General features: G+C 37.8%; 1 protein-coding gene across 12 annotated transcripts in view; it reads left to right on the top strand.

The window, feature by feature from the left end:
- Positions 1 to 18,485, top strand: part of GREB1L (GREB1 like retinoic acid receptor coactivator) — a 269,790-nt gene that overhangs the window by 145,631 nt on the left and 105,674 nt on the right. For all 12 annotated transcript variants that reach the window (XM_082698725.1, XM_082698732.1, XM_082698731.1 and 9 more), the window contains 3 exons: positions 2,588 to 2,764; positions 8,458 to 8,634; positions 11,534 to 11,656. In XM_082698725.1, coding sequence (XP_082554851.1) covers positions 2,588 to 2,764; positions 8,458 to 8,634; positions 11,534 to 11,656 — 477 coding nt within the window. The remainder of the gene's footprint in view (positions 1 to 2,587; positions 2,765 to 8,457; positions 8,635 to 11,533; positions 11,657 to 18,485) is intronic.

Here is an 18,485-nt window from a genome sequence, read left to right as displayed (position 1 = left end):
CAGCTCCCTACTGAGCAGACAGCCCTATGCGGGGCCTGATCCCAGGATTCTGGGATTGTTACCTGAGCCAAAGGCAGAGGCTTTAACCCACTGAGCCACCCAGGCACCCCGAAGGCGCTATTTCTTATGGGAAATGTGTTTCTAGGTTTACTGTCTACACAAATTAATAATTCCTTTGGTTAAAGAAATTAGTGCTTCTTTTAGGGCTTTAAAATGCCTCCTAGATGGACGCCTGGGTGGCTTAGTCAGGCATCTGCCTTCAGCTCAGGTCATGATTCCACGGTGCTGGGACTGAATTCTGTGTTGGGCTCCTTGCTCATTGGAGAGCCTGCTTCTCCCTCTGCCTCTCTCTCTCTCTCTCTCTCTGTCTCCCTCTGACAAACAAATAAATAAAATCTTTGAGAGAAAAATAAAATGCCTCCTAGATTTAAGATTTTAGAATTTGGTTATATGTCTATGTTCACCTCGCATGGTTTTAGATCTGGATTATAATTGTTCTTAGCTTTTCTTTTGTCAAGTTGAGTAGTATAATTTTGGTCTGTTTTTATATAGTAAACTTCCACGTCTGACATTCCTGACATTACCAAACCCATTATGTAACCCAAGACAAGTTCCCTAATCTTTCTGAGCCTCAATTTCTCCATCTTGGAAAAGAGTTAGTAGTTGTTGAGAGGATTAAATGAGATAATCTATGCAGTGGTTAGCACTATACCTGACTTACGTTAAATGCTCTGTATATTTTTCTGCCATCAATATCATCATCATCACCGTTTCCCTACTTTTAAACCTGTGAGTCCTGTCCCTGCAATGAATGAGGGCAGCAGAATTTTTTTTAGGGGTTTTATATATCCATAGTTTCCAAAAAAATGTTTGTAAACTAAATAAGTAATATGACTTACATGTATAAATGAATATTTTGCAAATACATAGATGATATTGTGAATAATAAAATATAGATTCACTCAGAATTGTTAAAGAATTCACAGTAACATTCTGCTATTGTTTTTCCTCAATTCACAAACACTAAAGTTAAATATGAAAGTTTTTAGTGTTAAAAAGTAAGATTGAAATGGTTGAACCTCATTGTTTTATCATTTTAGCCCTTCTTGTGTTGACTTCTTCCGATTCCATTGTGTCTGCTTTTGAGACTTGATGAGCCAAACCATATGTTTGGATGTTGTTTTTTTACTATTTCTCATATACTAACTGATGACATCCAATTGTTTGTTGGTGTTGGGTTAACATCATAATATGAATTGATACTGGAAGAATTTAGCATGGTTTATTCCCTACTTTGTTTTGGGCAATGATGATGATCTCCTCAGGTTTGTGTGTGGAGAGTTAGATGTCCATCCTTTATCTTCCACAACTCTCTGAAATAGTATTTATCATACTTTTGTTCACCCTCTTTGGTTGCAAGTGAAACCCAGCCCAACTGAGATTAGCCTTATGTTGAATGAATAAGATATTCAATGAATTCTTAAGCAAAATGTTTCACAGTCAAACCACAGGAAAGGCACATACACTGGGTTTCAGGGGCCCACATACTGCCAGAACATTCCGCCTCAACCTACTGTCTGCTGACCATGCTGACAGACTTCTCTCACAAGGCAAAGAACTGAGCCACAGACCATACTAAGCCACACTCTGGCTCCATGTTCAGAATTATTAGAGAAAAGGCTTTGAATGGCCTAGTTTATGTCAGGTGCCCCTGACTAATCAACTATGGCCAACTATATGGGATATTGTAGTGACTAGCTTGGATCAGGTGCCAGCTCTAGTCAATCTAGAATATCACAATTCTCTAAGAGGAATCATATACTTAGAGTTCAGGGAGGTCTGATTATCTCCCAGAAGATATGAAATGGGTGCTTTGCAGCAGAAAATAGCTGCCCTCTGTAATATTGTTTTGTGTCTATTGGTTCCTTATATACTCCTTCAACTAACTGTAATGCAAACTCTTAGAGGAAGGTATGTTTGTTCAACTCTATCCCCCAGCCTAGGGCAGCATCTGTTGCAAATTATTTTTAAGAAATGATGAGCTAATGAATTAGTATGATACATTATGGTACACAAAGTGTTAGGTAAGGTTTTGTCATGTGTTGTCATGTTGTATCTCATGAAGATTGTCCTCACAGTTCTGGGTTCTAGTTCTGGCCGTTCATTTATGGGCCACTAAACTCAAAGGTACAGTCTCTTCCTGGGTGAAATGGAAAGCCTCCCTTTTCTATGACAGAAGTCACCATTTACAGAAGTGAACTTGCACTGAAAGTATAAAAATACTGTATTATGTGCACATAAAAATTACATTTTTCAAAGTTTCCTCTGTATATTTTTCATTTGCTTACTTGTGGATCAGAAAATACAAAGTCATCAATGTTGGCCAACCCTGTCAGAAATACAACCTTTTGTGTCTTTTCAGCTCCACTCAGAGGGGCACATGTGATTTGGCTTCTGGTTGGAGAATATGGACTTTACATTTAGTCCTTAATAGTGATTCCTATGGGTAAATTCACTGTCCAAATGGGTGATAAGAAGATAGAAACTTTCCAAACATTTCACTGTGTTCTCTTTTACTGGGTTTTAGGTTTTTGTCAAGCGGGAAAGGATTTGCGTTTGGTATCTCTGTGTATGGAACAAATCGACATCCCAGCAGGATTCCTCCTGGTGGGGGCCAAGTCTCCCAATCTTCCTGAGCACATCCTAGTGTGTGCTGTAGACAAGCGATTTCTACCAGATGATCATGGGAAAAATGCACTTTTAGGTGAGTATTCCACACTTACCAAATTCTTCTAAGGTGAAGGAGTCCAACTACAAATTTATTTTTAAATTATCACAGAATTTTCTCTTTAAAAAGCCACAGAATTAGTTGGGAATTCTATAGTTTAACTCAGGTATGAAACATCTTTTTCTTTTAGTAACTTCTCAAAAATTACCTTTTATTTTTTATTCATTCTCAAAACACCCACCTTGAAGAGACTTTTCTAAACCAGGTTTAAAGGATGGCGTTAGAGTTATCAAAAATTAATACTTTGGGGACATCTGGGTGATTCAGTCTGTTAAGTGACTGCCTTTGGTTCAGGTCATGATCCCAAGGTCCTGGGATAGAGTCCCATTTCGGGCTCCCTGCTCAGTGGTGAGTCTCTTTCTCCCTTTGCCTCTGCCCCTCCCCCTGTTTGTGCTGTCTCTCTTTCATGCTCTCTCTCAAATAAATAAATATAAATATTTTTAAAAAGTTAGTACTTTGTTAAGCAAAGTAGGATTAATTCTTTATAGAGTCAATGATTTGGACCTGATGTCAAATCAACTCTCAGTTATTCAGCTGCGGATTATCCACTTTGTATCTTATTGCTAGTTTCTCCACACCACCCATTATTCCTAACTACACTTGATTGATGTGATTCTCATTTTATATTTAGCATGAGTTCAACCAAAGTAACTAAGTATAGGTGATATAAAATGTGTAACTCTATCTCAGAATTGTTTTATTCTCTGGTATTACTTTGAGTCTGTGCTTTTTGCATAATCTAGCTTCATGGGAAATGAACAGTGGATTTATTTTTAAATTAATATTAATGATTAAGAAGATAAGATGTCACATGAGGCTTGTTGTTTTCTTTGCTGCTGTGTTTCTCTGGAGTTTCTTTTGTTTCTCAGAATTTCTCTAAGTATAGATGCAATCATATGCTTTTGGTGCAAATAACAATAAAAATGAAAAAGAGAGAAGAGGGCAAAGAATTCAAGAATTGTGTCAGTTCTTTTTTTTTTTTAAGATTTTTATTTACTTAATTCACTGACAGATCACAAGTAGGCAGAGAGGCAGGCAGAAAGAGAGAGAGAGGAGGAAGCGGGCTCCCCACTGAGCAGAGAGCCCAACATGGGGCTCGATCCCAGGACCCTGAGATCACGACCTGAGCTAAAGGCAGAGGCTTTAACCCACTGAGCCACCCAGGTGCCCCAAGAATTGTGTCAGTTCTAAGCTGTGCTTGTTTAGTTTGATGCATTTTTCCTAGTTATACGGTGTTATCGGACTTTTAGAAATATGTACATTAGTATCTTGAGTCAGAAAGTAACCTTGCCCATGCTTTATAAAGGTTCCTTACATTATAATTTAAAGACTTCTCTTGGTGCATAGGAAAAGAAGCGATGCTTTCCATAAGGCTTTCATAAAAACATGTTAATTTTCTTTTCTTTTAGTGGTTTTGACCAGATGATTTAACATGGAAGTCTAATGGTTGTTTATACATTAGCAAAGAAGTTCCCAAGTCTTCAGTTGTTCACACATTTATCCAACACTATGTGTTCCAAATATACTGTGTGACAAAATCATGCTAAACTGTGATGTGGGGACACAAAAATGATAAGACACAGAACTAGTAACCCAGTTGGGTTGTGGTATAACAATTTTGGGAAACTTCCTTTTACCATTTTAAAAGCATCATAGCGTCAGGGAGCCTTGCTGGCTCATTTAGAAGAGCATGCAACTCTTGAACTCAGGCTTGTGTGTTTGAGCCCCATGTTGCGTGTAAAGATTACTAAAAATAAATAAACTTAAAAAATATACAAGCATCACCGTGTCATCAAATGGAATATTTAACATGTGGGTCTGACCACAAATAGAAAAATCACTCATGATGCCTTCTTGCTTAGTGATTCTTCATGACCAGAGGAATCCTCCTAGAATGTGTCATAGAAAGGATACAACAGGGCGCCTGGGTGGCTCAGTGGGTTAAGACGCTGCCTTCGGCTCAGGTCATGATCTCAGGGTCCTGGGATCGAGTCCCGCATCGGGCTCTCTGCTCGGCAGGGAGCCTGCTTCCCTTTCTCTCTCTCTGCCTGCCTCTCTGCCTACTTGTGATCTCTGTCTGTCAAATAAATAAATAAAATCTTTAAAAAAAAAAAAAAGAAAGGATACAACAAACATTAGCAGAATAATAGGTTTCATAATTATAGATAATCAGGTGTATGAAGACCATGAGTATTGGGAGTTGGAACCAAGAGTAAAATGCCGGGTTTACCACTTAGTACTTTCAGAACTGGGGCAGGCTTGTTATCCTCTTGAGGTCTCAGACTCTTCATCTGTAGAACGAGGCCAATGATGCCTACCTTGCAGGGTTATAAAGATTAAATAATGATGTTTATAAGGCACACATCCACCATAGTGCTGAGAACAGAACACTTGTTCTTTATATGGTAGTTATTCTGCAACTCTGTCATATTTACTCATACCCTTATAGAAATGGAACTTTGCTTACTTTCTCTAGCCTTGTGAATGGGCATAATTTTTTACTAACTACTTTCCAAATTGAAAGTATAGTGCAACACAAGGGTTGAAGCTGTCTCTTAGATAAGTATATTGTTGAGATTTTTATATATTCAGTGTCTGTTGTCTAAAAGTTAATATCCATCCAACATTCCTACTGATGATAAATTATTTCAGTATGCATTAAGATATAGTGGGAAAAAATGTTAAGCTTCAAATATACTTGCATCCCGGTGGATTCCAATATCAATTTGTCTGACTTTTTATATAAATTATACAGATTCAAAAGACCGTGGGGGAATCGATTAAATATATATTGATCCAGGGGCGCCTGGGTGGCTCACTCAGTTAAGCATCTGCCTTTGGCTCAGGTCACGATCTCACGGTTTTGGGATCAAGTTCCACATCAGGCTCTCTGCTCAGCGAGGAGTCTACTTTGCCCTCTTACTCTCCCTCTCTCTCTCAAATAAAAGAAATAAAATCTTCAAAATATAGTGGCAGGTCATTCATGTGTCCCAAATCTACCATGCAATCGGAAGACTAAAAATGTAATTTGGCTGTAAGAAGCACAATTTTTTCTGACAATGACAACAAGAAATTTGAGCAGATAAAATCTCTCTTGAACCAAGGTTAATACTGAAACCATAGAGAGTTTTAAAAATGAGCTGTAGCATTCTATCTCTTTAATATTATTAATTCTCATCATTAATGTGCCACTTCGGTAACTGAAGATTGTCCAGTTACTTTGCTTTTCTTCCTCTCACGCTCTCTTGCTTTTCACTTCAGAGAACAGGCAAAAGAAAAGAGAAAAGAGAAAACCTCACCTTGGTAATTTGTTAATTTTAATTCTCACACTACATCATTTATGAACTATTTTGATCTATCCAATAGATATGCTTGGATCTTTCAGGGGGCACTGTCTTTAAGTATTTTTGCTAAATTGTTCTTAGATCATTTTACTGTGTTTGGGTGCTATATGTGCCTTGCAAACCAGGCAATTTTCCATCAAGGCCTGATAATCATATGACAATGTAAATTATATGGAGGCACTGATTTTATCTGCTTTGTTCCATGCTGAAAACCTGGTACCTGAGACAGTGTCTAGCACATGGTAGATAGAGTACAAGTATTTGTTGGATAGATACATGCATATCTGAAAAGATGGATAGTTCGATGGTTTGGGGACTTGGTGAACTAGGCAGCCATTGATAATTTTTTTTTTTATTTCCAGCTCTAAAATATTAGATAGCCAAATACTCTCAAATGCAAACCATCTCTGAATATATTTTAAATAATTTATGAAGCTACATTAATGTTTATAACTCTATAAAGTCACCATAATAAACTAATTACATAGAGTTACTAATTTTATGTAACTGATCAGAAATTAGAACAATCTCTGTCCAGTTTCACACAAGATGGTCAATAAATATTGCTGAATAAATAGTAATAAATTGGACTGCCATTTCTAAATGTTCAGACTTGATTGTCAGCATTCTGAGATTAGTACATTGTGAAATATTCTGTCTTTAATCCTGGTGGCCTTTCCCTTCTCTCCTTCTATATCTTTGTTAATTATGTGACCAGTTGTTTTGGGATTTAAAAAGAGTGTATCACTTCACCTAAATTTATTTTATTTTATTTTATTTTATTTTTTAAAGATTATTTATTTATCTGAGAGAGAGAGAGAGCACAATCAGGGGGAGGAACAGACAGAGAGCTGCTGAGTGGGGAGCCTGATGTGGGACTCGATCCCAGGATGCTGGGTTTATGACTGGAGCTGAAGGCAGATGCTTAACCAACTGAGCCACCAGGTGCTCCAGTAAATAAATCTATCTATCTATCTATTTATTTATTTATTAAAGATCTCATTTATTTATTTGACAGACAGAGATCACAAGTAGGCAGAGAGACAGGCAGAGAGAGAGGAAGGGAAGCAGGCTCCCTGCTGAGCAGAGAGCCCAATATGGGGCTTGATCCCAGGACCCTGGGATCATGACCTGAGCCGAAGGCAGACGCTTTAACCCACTGAGCCACCCAGGCGCCCCTCCAGTAAATTTATTTTACGTTAGTTATGTATATAGAAAGATACTGTATGTTTGGAGTTTGGGATGCCCTTTCCCATTTACACCTTTCTTGTCCTTGTTCACTACATGGCAGTAGGTATGTTGTGTCCTCATCAGTCAGAACCAGAAGAACTTTGGTTCTATGCAACTTTCCTCTGCATGTTAGGGGGTTGATTTCCAATTTAGCGAAGGATGGCCTCTCATCCTCTTAGCCTTCTCCATTTCTTCTTTCTGTGCCCCCTGCTCTAAGCAGGTCATTGAATGTTTTATTTTGTTTGAGTAATCTGAGTGAGAATTGTTTGGATAGTAGACCTAAAGTAATAATAAGCTGATTTGAGTACAGGGAAGTGAAGAAAGAGAAACTGGGACTCAGGGCATTCATATGAGAAAGTACAGCTCAGTCTCATAGAAACTGGAAAGTTGACAGTGCCTTGGTTCGCCCGTCTCTGTCCACACTTTCCTATCTGCAGACCAGCTTCCTCTTCATGGTTCTCAGTTTGTGTTCTCCCATCCCTTAGCTGTGTCAACACTGCTGGACATACCCCTAAACTGGGTTCTAATTTTATAAGACCTTATAAATCCAGGGTTTAGTACCATCTCTCTGATTCTTTCTGTATTTATTTTAAAATTCCAGGAGAGTCTGTCCCAGACTTGGTCAGATATTAGCACAGTCTAATCAGCTGTGGCATTGAAGGCAAGTCCACATGGTACACAGGGTAGAGAACCAGAGCCAGCAGATTCTCTAAGAGGGTTGGAAAAGGAATAAAGGACATCTTTAGGACCGAACTTTTTTGGTCCTATGGAAAAGGAATAATGGACATCTCTAGGAAAAGGAATAAGGGACATCTCTAGGACCAAACTTTTTCATATTTTTATGTCAACCATACAAATTCTATCTCTTGATACTATCCATTCTGTTTCCTTAATCATTATCCTTTTAGGGCAGAAATTAAATTACTGTCAGTCTTTATAAATAAGTTTGCTTAAAAAAAAACTTGGATTTTTTTTTCCCCTTGAAATTAAGAAATGATTGGGTCAAAAAGACTGAATATTTCTAAACTTTTTTGTATGTAAAAATACTGTATCAACTTACAAGTCCAGCAGTAACTTTGATTTTCCTTCTTTCAGGGTTTTCTGGAAACTGTATCGGCTGTGGAGAAAGAGGATTTCGGTATTTCACGGAATTTTCCAACCATATTAACTTGAAGCTCACCACCCAGCCAAAGAAGCAGAAGCACTTAAAGTACTACCTAGTGAGAAGCTCCCAGGGTGTACTGTCGAAGGGACCTCTTATCTGCTGGAAAGGTAGCACCAACCTCTGGGAGAAGAAGGGAAGGGAAGGGAATGAGATGTTACAGTAATAACAAGTGGCTAGTACAAGGTTCAGGTAGAGAGAGAGAGAGATAAATATCCCAAGTTTAGAAGGCTATCCAAAGATGTAAATCTTTCTGACAGGTTATTTGACTAGCCTCTTCCTATCTTTTTAAAAGATTTTATTTATTTATTTGACAGATCACAAGTAGGCAGAGAGGTAGTCGGGGCCGGGGGTGGGGGGAGGCACAGGCGGTGGAGGGGGTGGGGAAGCAGGCTCCCTGCTGAGCAGAGAGCCCAGCGTGGGGCTTGATCCCAGGACTCTGGGATCATGACCTGAGCCAAAGGCAGAGGATTTAACCCACTGAGCCACCCAGAAGCCTCTCCTATTTTTAATAGAGACTATCTGAGTTTTAAAAAGTGCACGTCTCTTGGTCTCTTGGGAGGGTAGAGGGCTGGCAAACTCTTTCCAGCTCTTCTGGCATTTAGAGAAGATCTCAAATTGTCATTTTCCTGGTTAGATGCTCTTTTTACTTTATTTAAGTTCTTTGGTAATTCTCGTGAGTTATATAGTTTTCTATTTTCATTAGAACTACATATACTTTAGGGGCACCTGGGTGGCTCAGTGGGTTAAAGCCTCTGCCTTTGGCTAAGGTCATGATCCCAGGGTCTTGGGATCGAGCCCCACATTAGGCTCCCTGCTCAGCAGGGAGCCTGCTTCTCCCTCTCTCTCTGCCTGCCTCTCTGCCTACTTGTGATCTCTGTCTGTGGAAAAAAAAAAAAAAAAGAACTATGTATACTTTAGAACAAATAATGCTTTCTTCACAATACCTGGGGAAATGCACTATTAAGTGGGTGAAGTTTTATTTTTTTTAAGTTAAGAAGAACTTAACTTATTTATAGAACTGAATCCAGTTGAAGTCTCACGTCTTCATGCGATTGATAGGATTTGCCACAAATTTTATTATTCTAATGCAATGGAATACCTGATCTTTGTTTTTGAACAGTTACTTAAGTATTGAGATTTTTAATTATTACTATTATTAAAGGTGATATAATAATTGTCTTTAATGTTTCCATTTGTTGTCTGTGTAAGATTTTGACCTGACCATGAGAAATACCATAATGAATCCAAATTATAACTGCAGATTTACCTCTAAGTCTTCCACTGTAATTACTCTTGGTTGCATTTGAAATGACATTAAATAAGTCCTTAGGAAATGGCTGCATGTTCCAAGACAGGTGCAATAATCCTTTTGAAGTCTTACATTTTAAAAAAAATTTAAAGATTTTATTTATTCTTTATAGTTTTTTTAAAAGATTTATTTATTTATTTAATGTGTGAGCAGGATGGAGGCAAGGGGAAGGCAGAGGAGCAGAGGGAGAGATGCTGACTCCCCGCTAAGCACAGAGCCAACTTGAGGCTCAATCCCACAATCCTGAGGTCATGACCTGAACTAAAATCAAGAGTTGGACACTTAACCAACTGAGCCACCCTGGTACCCTTAAAAGATTATATTTTTAAGTAATCTCTGCACCCAATGTGAGGCTTGTACATACAACCCTGAGATCAAGAGTCACATGTTCAGGCGCCTGGTGGCTCAGTGGGTTAAGCCGCTGCCTTCGGCTCAGGTCATGATCTCAGGGTCCTGGGATCCAGTCCCGCATTGGGCTCTCTGCTCAGCAGGGAGCCTGCTTCCCTCTCTCTCTTTCTGCCTGCCTCTCTGTCTACTTGTGATTTCTCTCTGTCAAATAAATAAATAAAATCTTAAAAAAAAAAAGTCACATGCTCTACCAACCGAGCCAGCCAGGCATCTGAGGCCTCATATTTATATCAGTTGTGACTTTAGAATTAGAATTGTGTATGCATGTATATATACAGATATGCAGACATATATTATCAATATAAATATATGCATATATTATACATAATGTGACGATATCCTTTCAGGCCAAAGTACCGTAGCTCTTCAAGGAAGTTCTGAGCAATGAAGGTTATGGGAAACTGCTACCAGCCTTTGCACATATCTGATAAACTTGGAAACTCTCTAAAGGACCCTCTATACGCAAACTGTCATTTGCAACCATTTATATTTCTTTTTCACATGCTACCTTTGAAGTCTAATACATTATAACATGTAGTATAATTTAGTTGGAAGCTACAGCCCCATGGGGTATCATAGTATTTGTTATCAAGCTCAGTTCAAAATATTATTAAAGCATTACAGGAGAGCTTTATTAATACTGGCTTACCTAAAATGAAGCTTGGTATTGCATGATCAGAGATCGCCTTGAGTATTATATATCTATTTCCTTTAATAAAAACTAAGAATATTAAGAATTTGAGCATTTAAAATTTTTCTCTTCTACCTATACATTTTTCTTTGGTTCAGTTTGTGGACATAAAGTCGAGGTGAGAATGTCGAAAGCAGCCTCCATGGAGTCTAGGTCCCTGCTGCACACTTAAATCCATCCTAATAGGAGGTTAACTGACACTTGAAAGCTTATTGGAGATTTTATTTACACACACACACACACACACACACACATACCCATCCAATATTTTAGCCTCAGTCTTACTCATAAAACAAGCATGATTACATTGGTTATGAGTAATTCTTCTCCTGGTAACTAATCTGTGAAGAACAAAAGTCTCATCTTTTTTTCTTTGTCCTTCTAAACATGAAATGTGGCCTTGGGAAGACAAACTGAATTCACCATCTTGAACATTCTGTTGGAATCAGAATTTGAGGAGAGAGCATCTCTGATAAGGAATGTGGTTGCCCCTTAAGGAGCCGCGGTTTATATTATAGATTATATAGATTGGCTTTCTATCACCTGTTTTAACAGAGGGCTGGTCTCCCCCCATAATGTGATTCTTACTCCTTCCCAGAATGTAGAAGCCGACAATCCTCTGCTACTTGCCACTCTATGAAACCAAACTCTTCAGTATCGTCAACTGTGACTCCGGAAAATGGCACAACCAATGGATACAAATCAGGATTCATTCAGACAGGTATGGGATGTTTTCTTTTGGAATTTCGAGCAGCAGATGTGTATTCAGTGATGCATTTAAAACTTACTGTGGACTGGTTTGAATAGAAATATTTTTAAATGGAGGTATTACCCGAGTTACTATTAGAGTAAGAAATTAGGTCAAACATCGAACCTGTCTCTAGAAGAGCTGGACAGTGGGCAATGGGTAGAAATCCAGACATGAGAAAAGTCTGTGTCATAGCTATCAGGTGGCATATACTGGGGACATAACTTAGGAATATGCGAGTTCCAGGGTAGGGCTCCAAACTAAGCCTACAGAACATTACAGGGTATATGGCACCCACCAGGATACTAAGTAAGGTCCCAAGGCAGGACTAAGGATCGCAATGGAAGAATCCAGGATCAAGTTTCTAGTGGTTCAAGATAGAGGCTTGGTTACAAGTAACCAGATAAAATTTTAGTGCCTGAAGCTGGGTTACAGTATCAGAGCAGCATCAGCAGAACAGCCACTCTGACACTGAGCAGGTAAGTTTCTAGTCTAAGGCTTCTGAAAATTCCTCCAGTGTAGAGGACAGCACTGGCCCAGGCCCTGAGGGCAGGATAAGTCTCCAGGTGGGACTGGATGTTTCCAGGTGGCTGAAGGGCTGGAGGGCTGTAACTGAAAAGATCACTGCAGATAGTATTTGAGAAAATTATTTAGAACCTGTCTAGGTTATATCTTAGGCAAGAAGAAAGTATTTTAAAAGAATTTGTGAATTGTCTTTCAGTTCACTTGTTTTTGGTAAAGTACCCATTTTACTCATCTGATATGCAGTCTTCACAGTGTATGTGCTTTGCCACTGTCCTCTCAACAAGTTGAAAAAGGCTGTCTTCATCCATTTCACTACTTAGCATTCCTCTTTCAGATTTATGTGGAATTCTGATGAGCTGGCAAATTGTTTCTGCTTGCTTTTAAGAAGTACATAGTTATTAGAAGATGTTAGCAATGGTAGCTATGATAGGAAGGCTAACTTTATCTGGGGCTCTTCTCACTCTGTGGCTGCACTCAGCTAAGTCTACTTCATCCAGATTGTAAAAGCCTGATTTTTAAATTGTCTGAGAGATTTAGATAGAGGCTCTAAGAGGAGAGAGCGTATCTCTTCAGAATGAAAGAATATTGTGCTACTAGGTATTCAAGAAAGAAAATGTTGGCACATGGCTCTTGGCATTGAAACATTAATTAGCTTTCATTACAATTGCATTTCATTATAATAATGATAAACCTGTATGTCTCTCCTAGAATTTTAGTGTAGTAATTTGGTTGATTTCCTTGTGTATTTTCTTCCATTAGACCATGGGCCTAGGGAAATGTGATTTTAAAACTATAGTATTTAAAAAGTGAATATTTACTTTATTACAATAAAAACATATGAAACATTTGCTGTGTTCTAAAACCCTTGTCAGATGCTGGAAGGTAAGGTTCCAACACTCAACCAATGGCTCCAGTGATTTAAAAACCACTCACATGGGGGATAAAAGCACAATAAAACATGTTACTTTTCCTAAAAGGGACAGTTAGATATATAAATAACCAGATGTACCTGAAAATAATGAAAATATATTAAAATGTTAACAAGCAGTAATGCAGTTTTAATTATATTAGAAAATATATTTTGAAAGCAAATATTGCTCTGAAATAGAGGAAATCAAGATTCAGGCTTTCGCAAAGACTCTATCAATTGCCATGAAAAGACACAGGTAGAGCACTGACTAACTCACAGTGAACACAGGTGGCCAAGATCAATGCCCATATTCTTGTGTATCCCTTGTAGAGGTGAAAGTGATTATTTCACTATTAAATAAGCTATTAACAATTTTTAAGTGCAAGTGCCCAGGTGGCTCAGTTGGGTAAGTGTCTTCCTTCAGCTCAGGTCTTGATCCCAGGGTCCTGGGATCGAGTCCCACTCCCTGTGGAACAGGGAATCTGCTTCTCCCTCTGCCCCTCCTCCCTGCTCGTGCACCCACTCTCTCTCTCTTTCTTTCTCAAAAATAAATAAATAAAGTCTTTAAAACAACAACAACAACAACACAGGAACATCTGGGTAGCTCAGCTGGTTAAGAATCTACCTTCAGCTCAGGTCCTGATCCCAGGGTCCTAGGATCTAGACCCACACTGGGCTCCTTGCTCAGCAGGGAGCCTGCTTCTTCCTCTTCCTCTGCCTGCTGCTCCCCCTGCTTGTGCTCTCTCTCTCTTTCTGTCAAATATATAAATAAATAAATAATTTTAAAAATTTAATTTTTTAAAATTAAAATTAAATTTTTTAAAAATTAGAAATTTAAATTATTTTAAAAATAAGACCATTTTAAGTGCAATCCATAGAATTTAATAGAAGTACCTTTTTCTAATGGAAATTAATTTTCTAATTAAAAAAAATTTTTTTATTATATTGAGTTAGCCAACAATAGTACATCATTAGTTTTTGAGGTAGTGTTCCACAATTCATTATTTGCATGTAACACCCAGTGCTCAATACAACATGGGTGATGGATATTAAAGAAGGCATGTGTTGTGAAGAAAGTACCTTTAAAGTGAGGCTTTGTATCTAAAACTTTCCTCTTGATGAGTTATGTTGATGAGTCTTCAACAATAATTTCTTTCTTCCTACACATGCTGAAAGTAACAGGCTTTAAAATTTCATGTTACTGTTATGAAATCATTGCAAACATTGGAGTATGCAGCATCTCCCGAGTTGGTAAAGATTCTTCCTTTTATAGAAGACAGTCTGCAGTCAGTGTCTTCCTATAATCAACATTTCTTAGCCTGAAATGTAGGTAGACACATTGTATAGTATTTGAAGAAGGGACTAATTTACTATTTACACAGCTTTGCCTTGAATTCTACCTGCCAAGCTCTGGATTTTCTGTTCTGGTTAGCTTGCCACTTATCCCTAGCATATTGTTTTCAACATATTTATGTCACTGATAATTCAAATTTTAGTTAACAATACCAGTAAAATAGTTTATCATTTTGACTGAAGGTGGCTGTACAGTTACCTACCTACACCGTGCTCACATGCCACGTACAAACACGCATGTACGTACATGTATTATGTTATATCAGGACAAGAATTCAGGAATCAATTAAAAAAATTTTTCCCTAACCAAAGATCTTGAATTTCTCTTTCCTGTTTTCTTCTGAAAGTTTTATTGTTTCATCTCTTATATTAAAGCCTATGAGCCATTTTGAGTTAATTTCTGTGTATGGTATGAAATGACCATCTAAGTTCATCTTTTTTTGCATGTGGATATCCAGTTGTTCCTGCACCATCTTTGAACTATCTTTTTGTTAGTGAATTGCATGTGTCCAAAATAAGTTGACTGTAGGAGTTCCTGGGTAGCTCAGTCAGCTAAATGTCCAACTCTTGGTTTTGGCTCCAGTCATGATTTTGCGGCTGTGGGATTGAGCCCTACATCCGACTCTGTACTCAGTGCAAAGTCTGCTTCAGATTCTCTCTCTCTCTCTCTCACTCTCTGTCAAATAAATAGATAAAATATTTTAAAAATCAATTGACTGTAAATATAAGGATTTATTTCTGGAAAAATGGATAAAATGGATAAAATTCAGGATTTTTACAGTTTAAAAAGGTAACATTAAGGAAGTAAAAGGACAAGTAACAGAATGGGAAAAAATGTGTGAATCATATTTAATATAAAGACTTTGTATCCAGAATTTACAAAGAACTCTTAGAACCCAGTAATAAGATGACAATACAGTCGAAACATGGACAAAAGGTTTGGAATAGACACTTCTTCAAAGAATATGTACAAATGGCTAATAAGCACATGAACAGATGTTCAACATCGTTAGTCATCAGGGAAATGTAAATCAAAGCCACAATGAATACCACTTCACACCCACTAGAATGACTATAATCAAGAAGACAGATGATAGTAAGAGTCTGTGGATGTGGGGGAATTGGAACCTTCATACATTGCTGGTAGGAACACAAAATGTGGCAGCTGCTTTGGAATATATTTTGGCAGATTCTCAAAAGGTGAATATAAACTAGTATATAACCCCTCAATTCCACCTGAGTATCTAAGAGAAGTAACGACATGTCGTCAAAAAAAGTTGCATATAAATGTTCATAGCAACATTATTGGCCATAGCTGAAATTTGGAAAATACCAAATGTCAATCAGCGCATGAATGGATAGATAAAAATATGACATATCCATCTAATTATGGAATACTGTTAGGCAATAATAAAGAACAAACTACTGACACATCCTAAATCATGGAAGAACCTCAAAAACACTATCTAAATTAAAGAAACCAGACAAAAGAGATCATACACTCTAAGATTTTGCTTATACGAAATATCCAGAAAAGGCAAATTTATAGACAAAAGAAATAATTAATGGTTGCCTAGGCCAGGGGGTAGGAATGGAAAATAACTGAAAACGGGCATTTGGGTTCTTATGGGGATGATGAAAATGTTCTAAAACTGATTTATGATGGTGGTTGTGCCATTTGGTAAGTTGCTAAAAATCATTGATGTATACAATTGAGATGGGTAAATTTTATGATATGTGAATACACCTAAATAAATACAGGGGAAAAAAGATTAAATAGAGAAAGAAGGAACCCTTTGGTTTTTGTTCTATTTCTATTTCATTTTTTAAAAAGATTTTATTTATTTATTTGACAGAGAGAGAGAGAGACAGCGAGAGAGGGAACACAAGCAGGGGAATGGGAGAGGGAGAAGCAGGCTTTCCACTTAGCAGGAAGCCCAATGCGGGGCTCAATCCCAGGACCCTGAGATCATGACCTGAGCCAAAGGCAAACACTTTATGACTGAGCCACCCAGGCGCCCCACCTATTTCTGTTTCTTTTTTTTTTTTTTTTTTCAAAGATTTTATTCATCCATCAGAGAGAGAGAGGGGGAGAGAGTGAGCACAGGCAGACAGAATGGCAGGCAGAGGCAGAGGGAGAAGCAGGCTCCCTGCTGAGCAAGGAGCCCGATGTGGGACTCGATCCCAGGACGCTGGGATCATGACCTGAGCCGAAGGCAGCTGCTTAACCAACTGAGCCACCCAGGCGTCCCCCTATTTCTGTTTCTTATTCAGTGTGAAACACTCTAATTTATTGACAGTTTACTATGACATGGTAAACAGCACATGGCTTGGAGTCAAAGTCCTGGTATTCAAATATTACTTCTGAATATATTCACTGGTACTTGGGACAAGTCACTTCTATGCCTTGCTTTCCTCATTTGATAAACCAAAAATAACACCTATTTTGCAACTAAGGATTAACTCAGCCTTGCTACCATACTTCTATTTATGTGACATTCCTCCCAATTATAATTGTTCATTGTCTGTATTTCTTTTAGATACTAGAAGCTCTACTATATTCATTTGTTTATTCCTGTACCCCTAGTATTGGCAAATACCTGAAAATAGATATTACTTACATTCCATTTTATTCAAATTTTAAAGTTAGCATTTAGGGGGATTATTAATTTCCTGGTGTGTACAGTTTTTCCAAATGAAGCTGATATGCTCATCTACCATTAGGAGGAAACATGTTTTTATGCCCTAGCCTATATGGCAGGATAGGGATGACCACCTAAGTTCTGCCCTTATGTCTAACAGGATAATTTTTAAGAACACTATCAGGCAGGGCCACTTTATGGGCCCTGGGCATATTTGCCTAGGTGGGCCCTTTCCCTCTAGAAAAGTACTTAAAAATAGGTTTTGTGACAGTGTTGGTATAAAAATGACTAGTTAGTATTATATGTTAAAGTACTTTCTTCAACCCAAAGCTCATTGTTTTCTTCTGATTATAAAATAAATTAAAACATTTTCATGAGCCCCTAAAAGTATTATGGACCCAAGGCACTGTGCCTTCAATGCCTAATGAGGAAGCTGGCCCTGTTATTGGAAACAGAGGTATTGTCCACGAAATGGGCTTTTCTTTTCAGTGAGTCATGGTAGGCCCAAAGAAACATAAGCACTATCTTAATCTCGTATATTAAAGAACTAAGAACAGTAACAAATGAAAGGACTTTCCCTGTAATGAATCAAGCTCATGAACCTTTACTAATAACGGCAGAGTGTACCTGGCCCAGGAGTAAACACAGAACCGCAGAACAGAGTAGAAAGTCCAAAAAGCTGATTCATATGACATCTGGGTATTTCATATGTAACAGGGGTGACCTGCAGATCAGTGGGACCTTTTCTTTTAAATAAATGATGCTCAGAAATTACATATCCTATGTGGAAAAAAATAAAACTGGACCCCTATTCCACACTGTATACAAAATCAATTCCAGGCAGTTGGAAGATCTAAATATGAAAAGCAAAACTAACAAACTTTTAGAAGATATCTTGGGTATTGCAGATATCTTAAAAGTGGAGACAGAAAGTGCTGCACATAAAGAAAAAGACTATTTCACTACACTTAAATAATACCTTCTGATTGTTCAAAGGCACTATGAAGAAAGTGAAAAATCATTTTTCAAGTTACAAACTAGGAGAAGTCGTGTAACACATAAAACTGACAAAGGATGAGTACAAAGAACATAGAATGAATCAATTAAAAAAAAGCCACATTAACATAAAAAAATGAGCAAGGACCTCACAAAAGACAAAATACGAGGGGCCAAAAATTACATGAAAAGATGATTAACCACTTTGGTTATTGGGGATGTTACTTTAAAAATACAATTTTCACTAATTGTGTTAGCCACAACATTTCATTTTAAGTGATAATATACAGTGCTAACAAGGGTATATTAAGACTGACATTTTCGGCTAGGCTGGTAAAGGTGAAGAGTGGTACATTCTTTTAAGAAAGCTATTTGG

The sequence above is a fragment of the Mustela nivalis genome (assembly GCF_964662115.1).
Source record: "Mustela nivalis genome assembly, chromosome: 14".
NCBI classification, from domain to species: domain Eukaryota; kingdom Metazoa; phylum Chordata; class Mammalia; order Carnivora; family Mustelidae; genus Mustela; species Mustela nivalis.
The sequence above is the reverse complement of the archived record's forward strand: the minus strand, read 5'-3'. Positions and strand labels throughout refer to the sequence as shown.